The sequence below is a fragment of the Nanorana parkeri genome, unplaced genomic scaffold (assembly GCF_000935625.1).
Source record: "Nanorana parkeri isolate BGI_ZX_2015 unplaced genomic scaffold, ASM93562v1 scaffold784, whole genome shotgun sequence".
NCBI lineage: Eukaryota > Metazoa > Chordata > Amphibia > Anura > Dicroglossidae > Nanorana > Nanorana parkeri.
Window position 1 is genome coordinate 628,686 of NW_017307052.1, and position 13,173 is coordinate 641,858.

The 13,173-nt window shown below is 44.4% G+C and overlaps 1 protein-coding gene across 1 annotated transcript; it reads right to left on the reverse strand.

The window, feature by feature from the left end:
- Nucleotides 1-5,703: 5,703 nt before the first annotated feature.
- On the reverse strand, nucleotides 5,704-6,684 carry LOC108793781 (lysophosphatidic acid receptor 6-like). Its single transcript, XM_018564805.1, has one exon. The coding sequence runs from the start codon at nucleotides 6,664-6,666 to the stop codon at nucleotides 5,704-5,706; it is 963 nt and encodes a 320-aa protein (XP_018420307.1). The 5' UTR covers nucleotides 6,667-6,684.
- Nucleotides 6,685-13,173: the final 6,489 nt, after the last annotated feature.

The window sequence follows — 13,173 nt, forward strand, 5'->3', positions numbered from 1 at the left end:
CTCTTTTTCGTGTGAAAAAGATAGTACACCCTCTTTGAATTGTATGGTTTTACGTATCAGGACATAATAAAAATCACCTGGTCTTAAAATTAGGAAATACAACCACAGATGAACAACAACACATGACATATTACACCGTGTCATCATTTATTTTACAAACATAAAGCCAAAATGGAGAAGTTATATGTGAAAAACTAAGTAGACCTAATGATTCAATAGCTTGTAGAACCACCTTTAGCAGCAATAACTTGAAGCAATCATTTTCTGCATGACTTTATCAGTCTCTCCCATCGGTGTGGAGCAATTTTTGGCCAATTCTTCTTTACAACGTTGCTTCAGTTCATTGAGGTTTGCAGGAATTTGTTTTTGCACAGGTTGACATCTATACTTTGGGCCATTGCAACACCTTGATTCTTTTCTTTTTTCAGCCATTCTGTTGTGCATTTGCTGGTGTGCTTGGGATCATTGTCCTGTTGCCAGACCCAATTTCGGCCAAGCATTTGCTGTTGGACAGATGCACACACATTTGACTCTAGAATACTTTGTTATACAGAGGTGTTTGTGGCTGTAAAACAAGCCCAACTCATCACCCATCCTTCACTGTGCTTGACAGTAGGGATGCACCGATACCGATACTGGTATATGTAACGGTGCCGATGCCGAGTATTTGGGCGAGTACTCTTACTCGCCCAAATGCTCCGATGCCTGGCCTGATACTTAAAGGAGAACTATGGGGTTAAGACTTTTCCCCATAGTTCTCCTTAGGGTAACGGGAGGACACAAACTAGCGTCCTCCCGTCACTCTAGGCTCAGTATACCGCGAGCTGTAGCTCACGGTATACTGAGACGCCGCAGCTGAAGCGGATCCCAACAATTGATTTATTATGCCAAGGGTTAAGACTTTTCCCCATAGTTCTCCTTAGGGTAACGGGAGGACACAAACTAGCGTCCTCCCGTCACTCTAGGCTCAGTATACCGCGAGCTGTAGCTCACGGTATACTGAGACGCCGCAGCTGAAGCGGATCCCAACAATTGTGCTGGGATCCGCCCAGCTGCGTGATTGACAGCTGGCTCTGCCTATCTAGAGGCAGAGCCAGCTGTACCCGCCCCCTCCCCCGTCCGTTCCACCAGTCAGCGCTGGAGGATCGGAGCGGGGAGGGGGGAATCCAGCCCCTCCCCTGTCACGGCAGAGAGCCGTGACAGGATCGAGAGGTGAGCGAACGCCGGTATGTGTTCGCTCACCTCCCGATCTACTGAGCCGACCTGTGACAGTCTCATTGTCACAGGTCGGCTAGAACTATGAGGTTTAAGCCTCTGGTATCAGGACGCCGGGCAGCAAGTCATTACATGCTGCCTGTTTTCCTGACTGGCCAGGAAGCCAGCTCCATGCTCCTTCGTCAAGAGAGCATGAAGCCGGCTTCCCGGCCAATCAGGAAGCCGGGCAGCATGTCATTACACCCCACCCCCAGCTTTCTGATTGGCCAGAAATCCGCCTTCATGCTCCCTCGTCACCTGGTGCATGGTTGGCCAGGAAGCCGGGCGCCATGTAATGGCACGCCGCCCAGCTTCCGGATTGGCCTGCTTCATTAGCCAGAAAGCGAGCTCCATGCTGTCTCGTCACCTGGTTTGGTCTGTCCAAAGGACATTGTTCCAGAAGTCTTGTGGCTTGTTCAGATGCAACTTTGCAAACCTAAGCTGAGCTGCCATGTTCTTTTTTTAGACAGAGCAGGATTTCTCCTGGCAACCCTTCCAAACAAACCATACTTGTTCAGTCTTTTTCTAATTGTACTCTCATGAACATTAACAGTTGACATGTTAGCTAACCGAGACCTGTAGAGTCTGTTCAGTTCTCTGCGCATTGCACGTTCTGACCTCATGGGGTGAATTTGCTGGGACATCCACTCCTGGGAAGATTAGCAATGGTCTTGAATGTTTATCACTTGTAAATAATCTTCCTCAATGTTGAATGAAGTACTTAAAATTGTTTGGAAATGGCCTTATAACCCTTCACAGATTTGATGGGCAGCAACCTTTACTTCTTTAAGGTAAATGCTGATGTCTTTCCTCCTTGGCATTGTGTTAACACACACCTGAATGTTCCAGACCAGCAAACTGCTAAAATGTCAGCTTTTATAGAGGTGGTCTCACTTGCTGATCAATTAATAAAGGGCATTTGATAAGCAGCACCTGGCTGCTACTTAGCTTCCTAATTCCTATGGAAGCAGTGAGGGTGTACTTAGTTTTTCACACATAACTTCTCCATTTTGGTTTTATGTATGTAAAGTAAATAATGCCACGGTGTAAGATGTCATATGATGATGTTCATCTGAGGTTGTATTTATCTAATTCTATTACCTGCTAAGTAACAGATGATTTGTATTATGTCTCGATACTTAAAACCATAGAATTCAAAAAGGGTGTACTTTCTTTTTCACACAACTGTATATCCAGCTACAATGGGTGGTGATGGAGAGCAAGGTATGTGAGCACGTGTTTATGTGCGAATGTGTTGCCCAAAACCTGGTCTACCCATGTGGACTAGGTGGTGTCATCAACAGCAGTGGGCTGGCGGTTGTATTTGTGTATGTTTAATTACGCTTTTGTTACATTTAACACATTTTGAAATATACATAAGCATAAAAGGTTATGTAAGAAGGTTAGGGGAGGGACAGAAGAGCTGGGCCAGCACAGAGAGTAAGAAGACACTACCAGAGTGGGAGAGGACTATGACATCTCAGAAGGGAGGTGGCTGTGTTAGAGAATTGACTCTTCCTGACTTGTCACATTTTCTGTCAAGTTCAAAGGCATATTGCAAGTGACTAAAAAATAATTTATGAATGAAAAAAACACTGCACACAAGTATTCAAAATACTTGAATTTTCTGTGCTTCTACCTGCAGTATTTGAGTTAATGAAGGGTCCCTTCAAGTGCATGTTTGGGTAATTTAAATAAAAAAAAAAACACATTCAGCACATCTTCAGCAATATTTGTACATTTCTGCATGTTTTATACCTTTGAAAAAATACTGCAAGTACAAAAAAACAAATACTTGTTGATCTACCAATGAGCTCCTGACTTTCTGTTTCGGTTGACAACACAGTGCTTCTGCTGCAATGAAATCTAAGGCAGTGTTGTCAACCCTTCCCGCACCTCCCTTGCTGGACTACTGAACCCCCCCAACTGATCACCATAATAGCTCATATTACTATGCGTACAACACTGTTTCCTTTTCTATGGTTGTCATTTGCTGCTTGAACCTGTAGTAGGATGATTATAGGTACTGTACTTATACATGCACAGTGGCCATTGAATTAAATAGCTGCACATGGGTATACGCTGGTACTTATATACAGCTATGTATGTGCACAAATGTAAATACATGGGCACAGAAGACCTACATCCAGGGATTTATATGTGAATGCATACACAGTTGTACCCAAGTACTGGTGTACCAATGTACAGGGCCGGATTTACTCTCTCTGCTGCCCCAAGGCCAGCTTCCTCAATGCGCCCCCCTACCCATAAAAAAAAAAAGCTTTATTGAGAAACACAAGATAAATACTTTATGACATAAATAGTGCAACCTTCAGGATAAAATGTGCAAATAGTAAAATAAATCTCACATGTGGGTGGGAACCACCCTTAATGCTGAACTCCAACCAGAGTTAAGGAATGCAGTCATGTCATCTTTCTGGCTACAGCTTGCTGATTGGATGAGGAGCAGCGCAGTGATGAATCACAAACTCGGTTTTTCTGCTCCTCTGAGCACATTCCCTTTCAGCAGATGCATATGCAGTGGACCCTAGTGGCTCCCAGTATGGCCCTTCCCCTACCAGCTGCTGTGCAAGGCATGGCAGGAGGCTAATACAAGACAGATTCAGATACTTATGTATTTTTATACCTGCTTAGAGTTCAGCTTTAACATTGACATATTTGGGGGTTTATACATTGGCCGTAGCTTAAAAATGAACATTATGAAGCAAGTCTTTTTCCCAAGAATCACAAAGGAGCTTGTGACTGTCACTCACGGCTCCCTGCAGGGATTCCTCCCTCCCCTGTCCGATCCTCCAGCGCTGACTGGCGAAACGGACGGGGGACGGGGCGGGCACACCTGGCTCTGCTTCTGGATAGGCAGAGCCAGCTGTCAATCACGCAGCTGGGTGGATCCAGACAGTATTGTCGGGATCCGCTCCGGCTGCGGCGTCTCAGTATACCGCGAGCTGTAGCTCGCTTTATACTGAGCTTTGGGTCATGGGAGAACGCTAGTTTGTGTTCTCCCGTGACCCTTAGGAGAACTATGAGGAAAAGCCCTGACCCCATAGTTCTCCTTTAATAGTACCAGAAGCAAAGCACTCATTTACAAAGTGCAATGATGCAGAGCAACCAATCAAAATTTACTTCTGGGCAGTCACACCAGCACAAGATGGATTCTAATTATTTGCTGTGGTCGTTGCACTTGACATGTAACTCTTTGGTCCAGAATAAAACTAGAGGTCTTTAAAATTGCAAATAGACAGTAAAAACTGCGCCACTAAGTACCCAAGACAAAGGAAAGCTGTCATAAGAAACACACGGAAGCTACTATTGCTGACTTCTCGGTCTGAGGTGACTAGCTTCCTGTTCTTATGTTGTCACTCTTGCTCCACCACTGACAACTGTCTTCAAACATGTAAGCAAATGAGGATGTCTGACTTTTCTTCATATGGCCAACAGTGTCTGGACTCCTGACCTTCACACCTACTATATGGTCAAAATATGTGGACACCCCTCCAAAGAATTGAGTTAATGTGTTTTCAGTGAAGGGTACTGTTAATGCTACAGCTCACAAATACATTTTAAGCAATTGTGCTTCTTCAACCTTCTGGTAACAGTTTGGTGAAGGCCCCTTTCAGTTCCTGCATGTGGCCCTGTGCACGAGGTCAGCCCCATAAGAACAATGTTTGACAAGTCTGGTGTGGAGGAACTCAAGTTGCCTTTATGGAGCCCTGACATCGACCATACAGAACACCTTTTGTGTGGAATGTAACACAAGTCAGGTCTTCTCACTCTAAATCAGTACCTGACCTCACAAATGCATTTTTTGCTGAAATTCCCACCGACACATTTCAAAATCTTGAGGAAAGCCTTCCTAGAACAATGGAGGCTGTTGTTGGTGCAAGGGGGAAGGGAGGACATTCTCCATATTAATGCCTATGGTTTTGGAATAGGATGTCCAACAAGCTCATATAGGTGTGATAGTCAGGTGTCCAAAAACTTTTGGCTATATAATGTACTTGTTCTGGGACATTAAAAACAATGTTGAAGCCAAAAGGTCAGCATAACAGCCCATCTACTGGCATTTTTCGCAAGGAGGTTAGTAATGCTAACCCTCATGTGTCTGTTAGGACAGGTTAGCTTTAAAGCTGAGTGCTACTTCAGATATCCATCTTTACCAATTTCTAAAAAAAGTGCCCTTCCTTTCCCAAATTAAAATATTTGGTGATCACTTTTCCAGCACGCCTCAATTTGCTTTCTTTTCAACTTCTGAAAAAACCTTTGTAAGTCGCTTTTCAAGATGATTTTGAGTTGTTGCAGTACAGCCGGCTAAGGGGCAAGTCAATGGAGTGGTGGATTAAACCTTAGAAGAGGCTTATCTGTCCTTCTGACCTCATTTGAGTTTCCTATACATGGCTTCTCACCGACCAATCTGGTACCATATTATTATTATTTCAGTCTTGTACCAATGCTGTCATTTGTTTTATGTTTCTCAACCGAAAGCTCCGACAGCTCAAGGAATCTGGCTTTCCCGACCTTAATCTCTTCTTTCACAACATTTTTCATAGTCTCGGATGTAAAGTAATATAAGAATGGGTCAAGAATCGTATTAATGCAGGCTACCAGTAGAGTGATGCCATAGGCTTTGTCCAGGTAGCAAGTTTCAGTTTCAAACTGATAGAGGAGTAGGACGGTGTGATAGGGGAGGAAGCATAGCAGGAATATTAATATGTTGGCAGTCAACATACGAACAATTTTCACCTTATTAATCATTCCTTCTTGAACCACCTGACTACGTTTCATTGCCTTCAACAAGGCCACCGAGCTAAACGTAATGATTAGAGCCGGAAAGAAGAAACCAATCGTAAGAGACGGTATGGTGGCGACTTTCCTAGTAACATAGGGGGGTTTCCCATTAAGGCAGTTACTGATGTTACTATTATTTATGTTGTTTTTATTATTACTCATAAATAAAATAATGGAGCAAGCAACCACATTATATATCCATACACCGGCACAAATCCAACATGCACCTTGACGAAGACGTCGGGAACGAAGGGGATAACAAATGGCCAAACACCTATCCAAGCTAATGCAGGTCAATAAGAAGATACTTCCGTACATGTTGAGAAGAAGAATAGCACCGGCAATTCCACACACTGAAAAAATTTCTGTATTTGATGGGTTTGGAAGGGCATGACCATAGATGCGTAGAGGCAGAGTGAACACCAATAACAGGTCAGCAAAGGCCAGGTTCTTCATGTAGACAGTGGTGGGTGAACGTTGTTGCGGGAGGTGGCAGAGGAAATACATGGCAAAGCAGTTGATGATTAGACCCAGCACGGCGATGATTGAGTACCCACTCACGTACACGGCAGAGCTGATTTCCGAGCAGTTGCTGTTATTAGGCATTTGTGTCTCCGAAGTGATCAACTTTTCTTATGCACTTGGGCTACGTCCTTTTTCTTCAGACCTGAAATAAAAATTCATTAGAATACTCTGCTATGCATGGTCATTTAGTAGCTCGCTACTCAAAGTCTATTTATTCCTTTCAACAACAAGTTCAAGGGGTCTCCTTTGATCTTTGCAAAGTGGGTACTTTTCTCATGCATTCAAGTGAACCCACGCTTTACCCATGCAAGGAAAAGCAACAGGTTTACAAAATTGTGGCTGAGAGAGGTCTACTATTGTGTCTGAACAATCATAACCTGGCACTATAGTTGACTCCATGTATTTGACATGGAAATGGGACAGAAAAGAATGGATGCCATCTCATGATTATGGGTGGCTTCAAATTTCAGAAGCCTCTGTCCAGTTGGTTTCTGTCCTTCCTCACCTGCTAGAATGCCTCCCTCCCAGATCAATACAAATAATATCTGTTGGGTGGAGATACTATTCAGAACTCAGTGTGGGACCCGCAGTCAATTATATGTGCTGGGCGTTATATAGCTACCTGCTCCCTATTCAGACAAGCAGTCTTCCATCATTTACTTCCTTTGCAGCTCTGATATGTGAAGAATGCAAAGAGCCGCAAAGGAAGTCAGTGTTGGAAGAAAGCAAAACTGTTCAATGTGTTGTGCTTATCTGTTAGGAAAGATGAATGATGAGCATTATCTGTAATGATGGCATGATATTTCATTTAGTATTTTATTTAGATGAGTCTGTACTATGTTCACAGAGCAGCTACCATCTTTGTTACCTCATAAACTACTATATCACTTACAAATCATCCCTCACAATCCCCCATATTAAGACACCCAGGACTCTCAGCCAGAGGGGCTGAGAGGTACCAGAATGAAAATAGTTTTGCAGGCAAGAAGCTGACCTTTTAGTTTTTTAGTTTATTCCAGGTTTTTCTTGATTGTAGCTGGGATCTGGATCATTGGAGATTACTTAGTGTTCTGGGTGGGATGAAATCTCCAGTCCTGAGGTCAGGTGTTGCCAGTGATCAGGTGAGTCCAGCCTCATTAAGAGCCCAGACCAAAGCTCAAGGGTGGAATTGGTTTGAGGCACACAAGGGCCAAGCCAGGTTTGGTGTGTGCTGGAAGCACATGAGGAACAGCCTGGGAGGATGGAAGGTTTAGAGAGGCTGAGAGATCCAGGGACACAAGGTGTGTGTGTGTAATCAAAAGCTGCTGAAAGCTGCTCCAGGGCACAGAGTATTCCTGAAGAGATTGTGTTGAGGAAAACAGTAAAGTCCTGGGACACTGAACAGGACAACCTGAGAATGGTGAGACTATCTGTTTTCCAGGCATACTGTATGTTGTACTGCTGAAGAAAGTTATTTTATGTTGAACTTCCTTGGTTGTCTGCATTTGAAGAAATAAAAGACTGTCTTTCTCTGTTAAAATGGCTCAGAGACTGGTCCTTAAGCGCTCACCTATTTTTTAAGACAACAACCACCTCTCGCTTTTTGCTTGGTCTACTTTCCTTAGCCAACTGTGATCTGTACCTACCATGAGAAGGCCAGATGGTTGTGTTTGTCTCCCAGTCCTCCCCTGAATAGCAGTCACATAAGTCTACAATGCAAATTCACAATTCAAGTATTATGCAATTTCTAAAGAAATAATTTAAGAACAGTCTGCAGTGGTATTACAAAAAGAAAAAAGCAGAACTCGTCCCCTGTCTTCCACGTATCGGTTTGTACACTGGAAAGTTGGATGGTTTGGGCCAGCCATGTGAAGAAAGGCTACTAAGGGTGGACATACACAGCCCAGATCTGGACATGTCCTGCAATAATAAGCCAATTTAGAAGTAAACATAGGTATGATAATGACCGTTTTTTTTTGCGGTTGCAGTGGCTTGCATGAGGACAGCTACATATCTCATGCTTGGTGTGACATTCACTCGTCAATAACAATGCCAAGGAAATGGCCTTAAAGCCGCATAAAACTGCTCTTTTAACCCTTTCGCTGCCAAGCCCTCCGGAACATTTTTCAATAGTGCTGGGCTTTCTCATTGGAGTGCAGAGCTAGTGCTGGGCTTTCTTATTGGAGTGCAGAGCTAGTGCTGAACTTTTTTTATTGGACTTCCTACTATGTACAGGCAGTCCCCGAGTTACATACATGCGACTTGCATCCGACTCCTACTTACAAACAGAGGCTATTATTGTACAGCAGGGGTAGTTGTAATGCTACCGCGCTCGTGCTGATGAGGATTGCTCGCCTTTTTGGGTCTGGTTCGTAGTACTGTACGTACATTACAGGAAGTTGGCTCTTGTTAGACGTGCAGACGAGGTGCGCTCTTCTTCCGGGTCACTGTGAGGTTTTTACTGCTGTCTGTATCCTCATTAGAAAGATTTATTCTCACTTCCTGTCCTTGAAACAACAGGAAGTGAGAGGAAATCTACCACTAGCCCTATCATGGTAAAACGGTGTCTCCACTGAAGCTTTATCACCAATCCAAAATTTTCAGAAACCACTTGTCACAGGGACAGAAAGTGAGGTGAAACCTTCTGTGCAGGGGCACACACAAGCAAAACAAACATTACAGTGGGTTAACGCTTCCCTATGCTATCTAAAGCACAAAAAAAAAATTGTACACACTGAATTATAGAGGTTGCATAGAGTAGCAGATATATGGGAAGCCACATACCACAATGAGGATACCCCAACAAGTAGAATTATGCACTAATTCATCTATGAAAATACCAACATTTGGACAGACTTCCTGGTAGGTTCATTCAAAAGTGGATTTGTGTCAAAAATGTAAGGCAGCCTTATTTTGGAATGTAGCATGTATGAAAATTTGGAGGCACGTACATGAGAAAATGCAAAAGTTAGAAGTTTGGCTACAGTGGGAGACAATTCCCAAAGCCAAGGCAATGGTCACTGCAACTGGTGAGAATCTTGCGTCTATGGTTTAGCTCAAACCATTATTATTCGCTGAGCAGAGCACGTGATATACGCTTTCTTCTTTGTTTAAATTTATTTTTCAAACTGTGTTCCACACACCTCTGATGGAGGACCTCTGATGTGCAACAGCCTAGTCGTCTATACCAGCGGTCGCCAACCTTTCAGGCCTCATGGACCACTAAATTCAAAATTTTAAATCCCGCGGACCACTAATATGAATTTTTTAAAAATAGATATATTCTCATATTTTTTTTCCCCCTCATACATAAATATATCTATATATACATACAGTATATATATACATACAGTATATATACACATACATACATAGGTGCGGGTGTGCCTGCAGGAGTGGCAGTGCTGGTGGAGGGAGGGAGCGGTGCAGCCGGCCCAGTAATAATATTAAATGTTCCCCCCCCCCTTATCGAATCTGCCACTGGCCCTGCCGGCGGCGCCCGGGGCACATGCCCCTCCTAGCTTCAGCACTGCCCCCAACCATCCGCGTGCCTCCCCTTCCTCCACACTGAGCCACTATTACCTGGCTTCTTCCACTTTTTCTATATCCCACAGTCTGCTCAGTCCGGGTACTGATGAGATGCCCCACCTCCTGCAGAGAGCCGCGCATTCCTTGTGACAGCCGCTGCTTGAGTCAGCAAGAGGCAGCCCCGGAACCTCTGTGCCGCTTCAATGACGGCCCAGCCTGCACGCATCAGAGGGGCCCGAGGACCACCAAAATGTTCTCGCGGACCACTGGTTGGCGACCGCTGGTCTATACTATGTCACTGATTGTCCACCAGTCTCGACAATCACTTACATAGACCTTCTACATTTGACCCTCTACATTTATAGTCCACCAAGCATTTGCCACACAGCAGATGAAGAGTTTAGCCTTAAAAGACCCTACATATTGGACACCATTCTGCAGATGGGATGAATGTCAAGTGGAAAGAAGATGGAGGCATTTTTTTTACAATATGGGAGCAGGGCAGTTGTTTTGAGCTGAAAAAACTTTGAGTGATCCGAGTAGAAAAAGAGAGAATAGCACAGGAATAAGGCGGACCATATACTATACAATCTTACTATATCTACCATTTACAATATAGTGCAATACTAATTGAATGGAACATTTGCCCTCATCGCACATAGTTTTGGTGACTTTAAAGGAGATTCTACAGTGTATGGCCATCTGAAGGCAGCACATAAAGGTGTACTCTGATAGGACACAAAGCAGATAACAGTTTGAATACCTGATTAGTAAATTGGTATAAAAAGAAAACACTCACATGGCCCGTTGGGTGTGCTCTGTCCTAACCTTGCACCCTTTCAGATGACTAGATCAAAAGCTCCGACAAGGCAGCATATGGTTGTGCAGGGTATGGTGCTTACATAGACCAGAATGCAGATGAGCACTGTGCTTTTTTTTTTATTTTTAGTTTCTTTCGAGACTGCCTGACTGTCTCAGACAGCTTTGCTCTTTGCTATGAATTTGAATATCCTGCAGCTTGATACAACCAATCCCCAATGGGAATTTGTACATCAAAATTAAGCCTTAAGAATACCACTCATCAGTGAGGCTAATCAGAAAAAAGGGCTTTAATATGCTAGGGAGCATAAAGATTGGACTGTGGAGTAGTAATGCACCGATACCGATACTAATATCGGTATTGGTGCCGATACCAAGTGTTTGGGCAGCTACGGGTACTCACCCAAATGCTCCGATACTTACCTCCAATACCAGAACTTCCGGTAGCATGGAGCCGGCTTCCTTTCCAATCAGGAAGCCGGGCGGTGGGTTATGTCATGTCATGATGTGCCTCCCAGCTTCCTGATTGGCTAGGAAGCCGGCTTCACTTGTTGCTAGGCAGCCTGGCTTCCTAATCAATCAGGAAGCAGGGCGGCATGTCATGACCTGCCTCCCTCATTTTTTCTGACAGCACAACATGACCCACCGCCCGGCTTCCTGATTGGTCAGGAAGCCAGGCAGCCTCGGCAAGTGAAGCCGGTGTTCTTTCGATAGAACATCGGCTTCCCAGGCAATCAGGAAGCCAGGCGATGGGTCATGATCCGCTGCGCGACTTCGTGATAATCGGAGAACACAGCACTGGTATCGGTACTCGGTATTGGCGAGTATCGGGAAGAAAAATATCGGTACTCATACTGGAAACCGAAAAACTGGTATCGGTGCATCCCTACTCTAGAGCAATGGAAAACGGTGATGTGGTCTGATAAGTCCAGATTTACCCGGTTCCAGAGTGATGAGCGCATCAGGGTATGAAGAAAGGCGGCGGATTAAGTGATGCACCCATCATGACTAGTGCCTACCGTACAGGCCTGTGGGGGTAGTGTTATGATCTGGGGTTGCTTCACTTGGTCAGGTCTAGGTTCAGCAACGTTATGTCCCCAAAAAATTAGGTCAGCTGCTACCTGAATATACTGAATGACCAGGTCTTTCCATCAATGGATTTTTTCTTTCCTCATAGCACAGACATATTCCAACATGGCGATGCCCAAATACTCTGCATCGGCACTGATAACGATAAAGCTAAAGGCGGTCCAATGGAACATTAGAGTGTGTGACTTTTTTTTGGGCCAGGTAGTGTATTTCATCTACAGTGTGTATTTAACTGTTTGCCTTGTCTTCAGCTTTAAAGCCTTGCCTATGGACAATTTCAGGTACCGTAAGGTTTTTTGTACTTTGACGTTTGACCTGTTTGGTATCTATTTACTCCACGGAACCTCCTCTTTTATAGTTACAAAAAATGAAGAAAAAAAAATGCTCTGCAATGAAAGTGTTGAAGGGTATAAATAGCAAGGCAGAACAAACAAAGGGAAGTATAGAGCAGAGTATATACATCCTAATACATAAGAAAATATATATCATGGCACTATGGGGGGAGCTGGCAACAAAAAGTTCCAAATGAATGAGTAGAGGAAACCACAATGTGTAGTCACTTCTTCCTTCACAGTTGCAACAGAGAATATTGACCAAGATAGTTCCTACCTCAGGTGCCACAAGAACAGCTCATGCTCTTATGTATGTAAACATGTGAACAAAATTAGCCCAGCACACCCATGACTTGAGTTAAAGGGTAACTAAAGTCTTTAAAAAGACATTGCTGTCAGATGAGCTTTTATTTCATAGGAGGCTATCAGAGCCTGATTTTCCACAAGGCCAACTGAGGCCCGGCCAGGCAGGCAGCAGGGAGTAGAGGGGCAGCAGGGGTGTGGAATTCCTGACGCCAAGGACATGCAGTCCCATGCACCGGGCGGGTAATTGTTTTCTACATTTAGCCCGGCTTTGGGCAAGCCGGGCTAAATGTACAGCGTGGAAGCCGCCGCTTGTTTTGTACAAGTGATCCCGGTGATGTCACCGAGATCACTTGTATGCAGCCTGCAGGTCTGCCATTCTCCATGGGGTGGGGGGTTTGGCGGGTAGAGGGGCGCATTTAGGAACCTGGCCTTGGGGCAGCAGAGAGAGTAAATCCGGCCCTGGAGGCTATGCATGTCTGTGCTGCTATAAAAGCTGCTCATCTCCCAGCTGGCAATGCTTCTAATTAATGTAAGT

Bases quoted from the DNA above. Each gene is read 5' to 3' on its own strand.
- LOC108793781 (XM_018564805.1), bottom strand. From the start codon at position 6,666: ATGCCTAATAACAGCAACTGCTCGGAAATCAGCTCTGCCGTGTACGTG.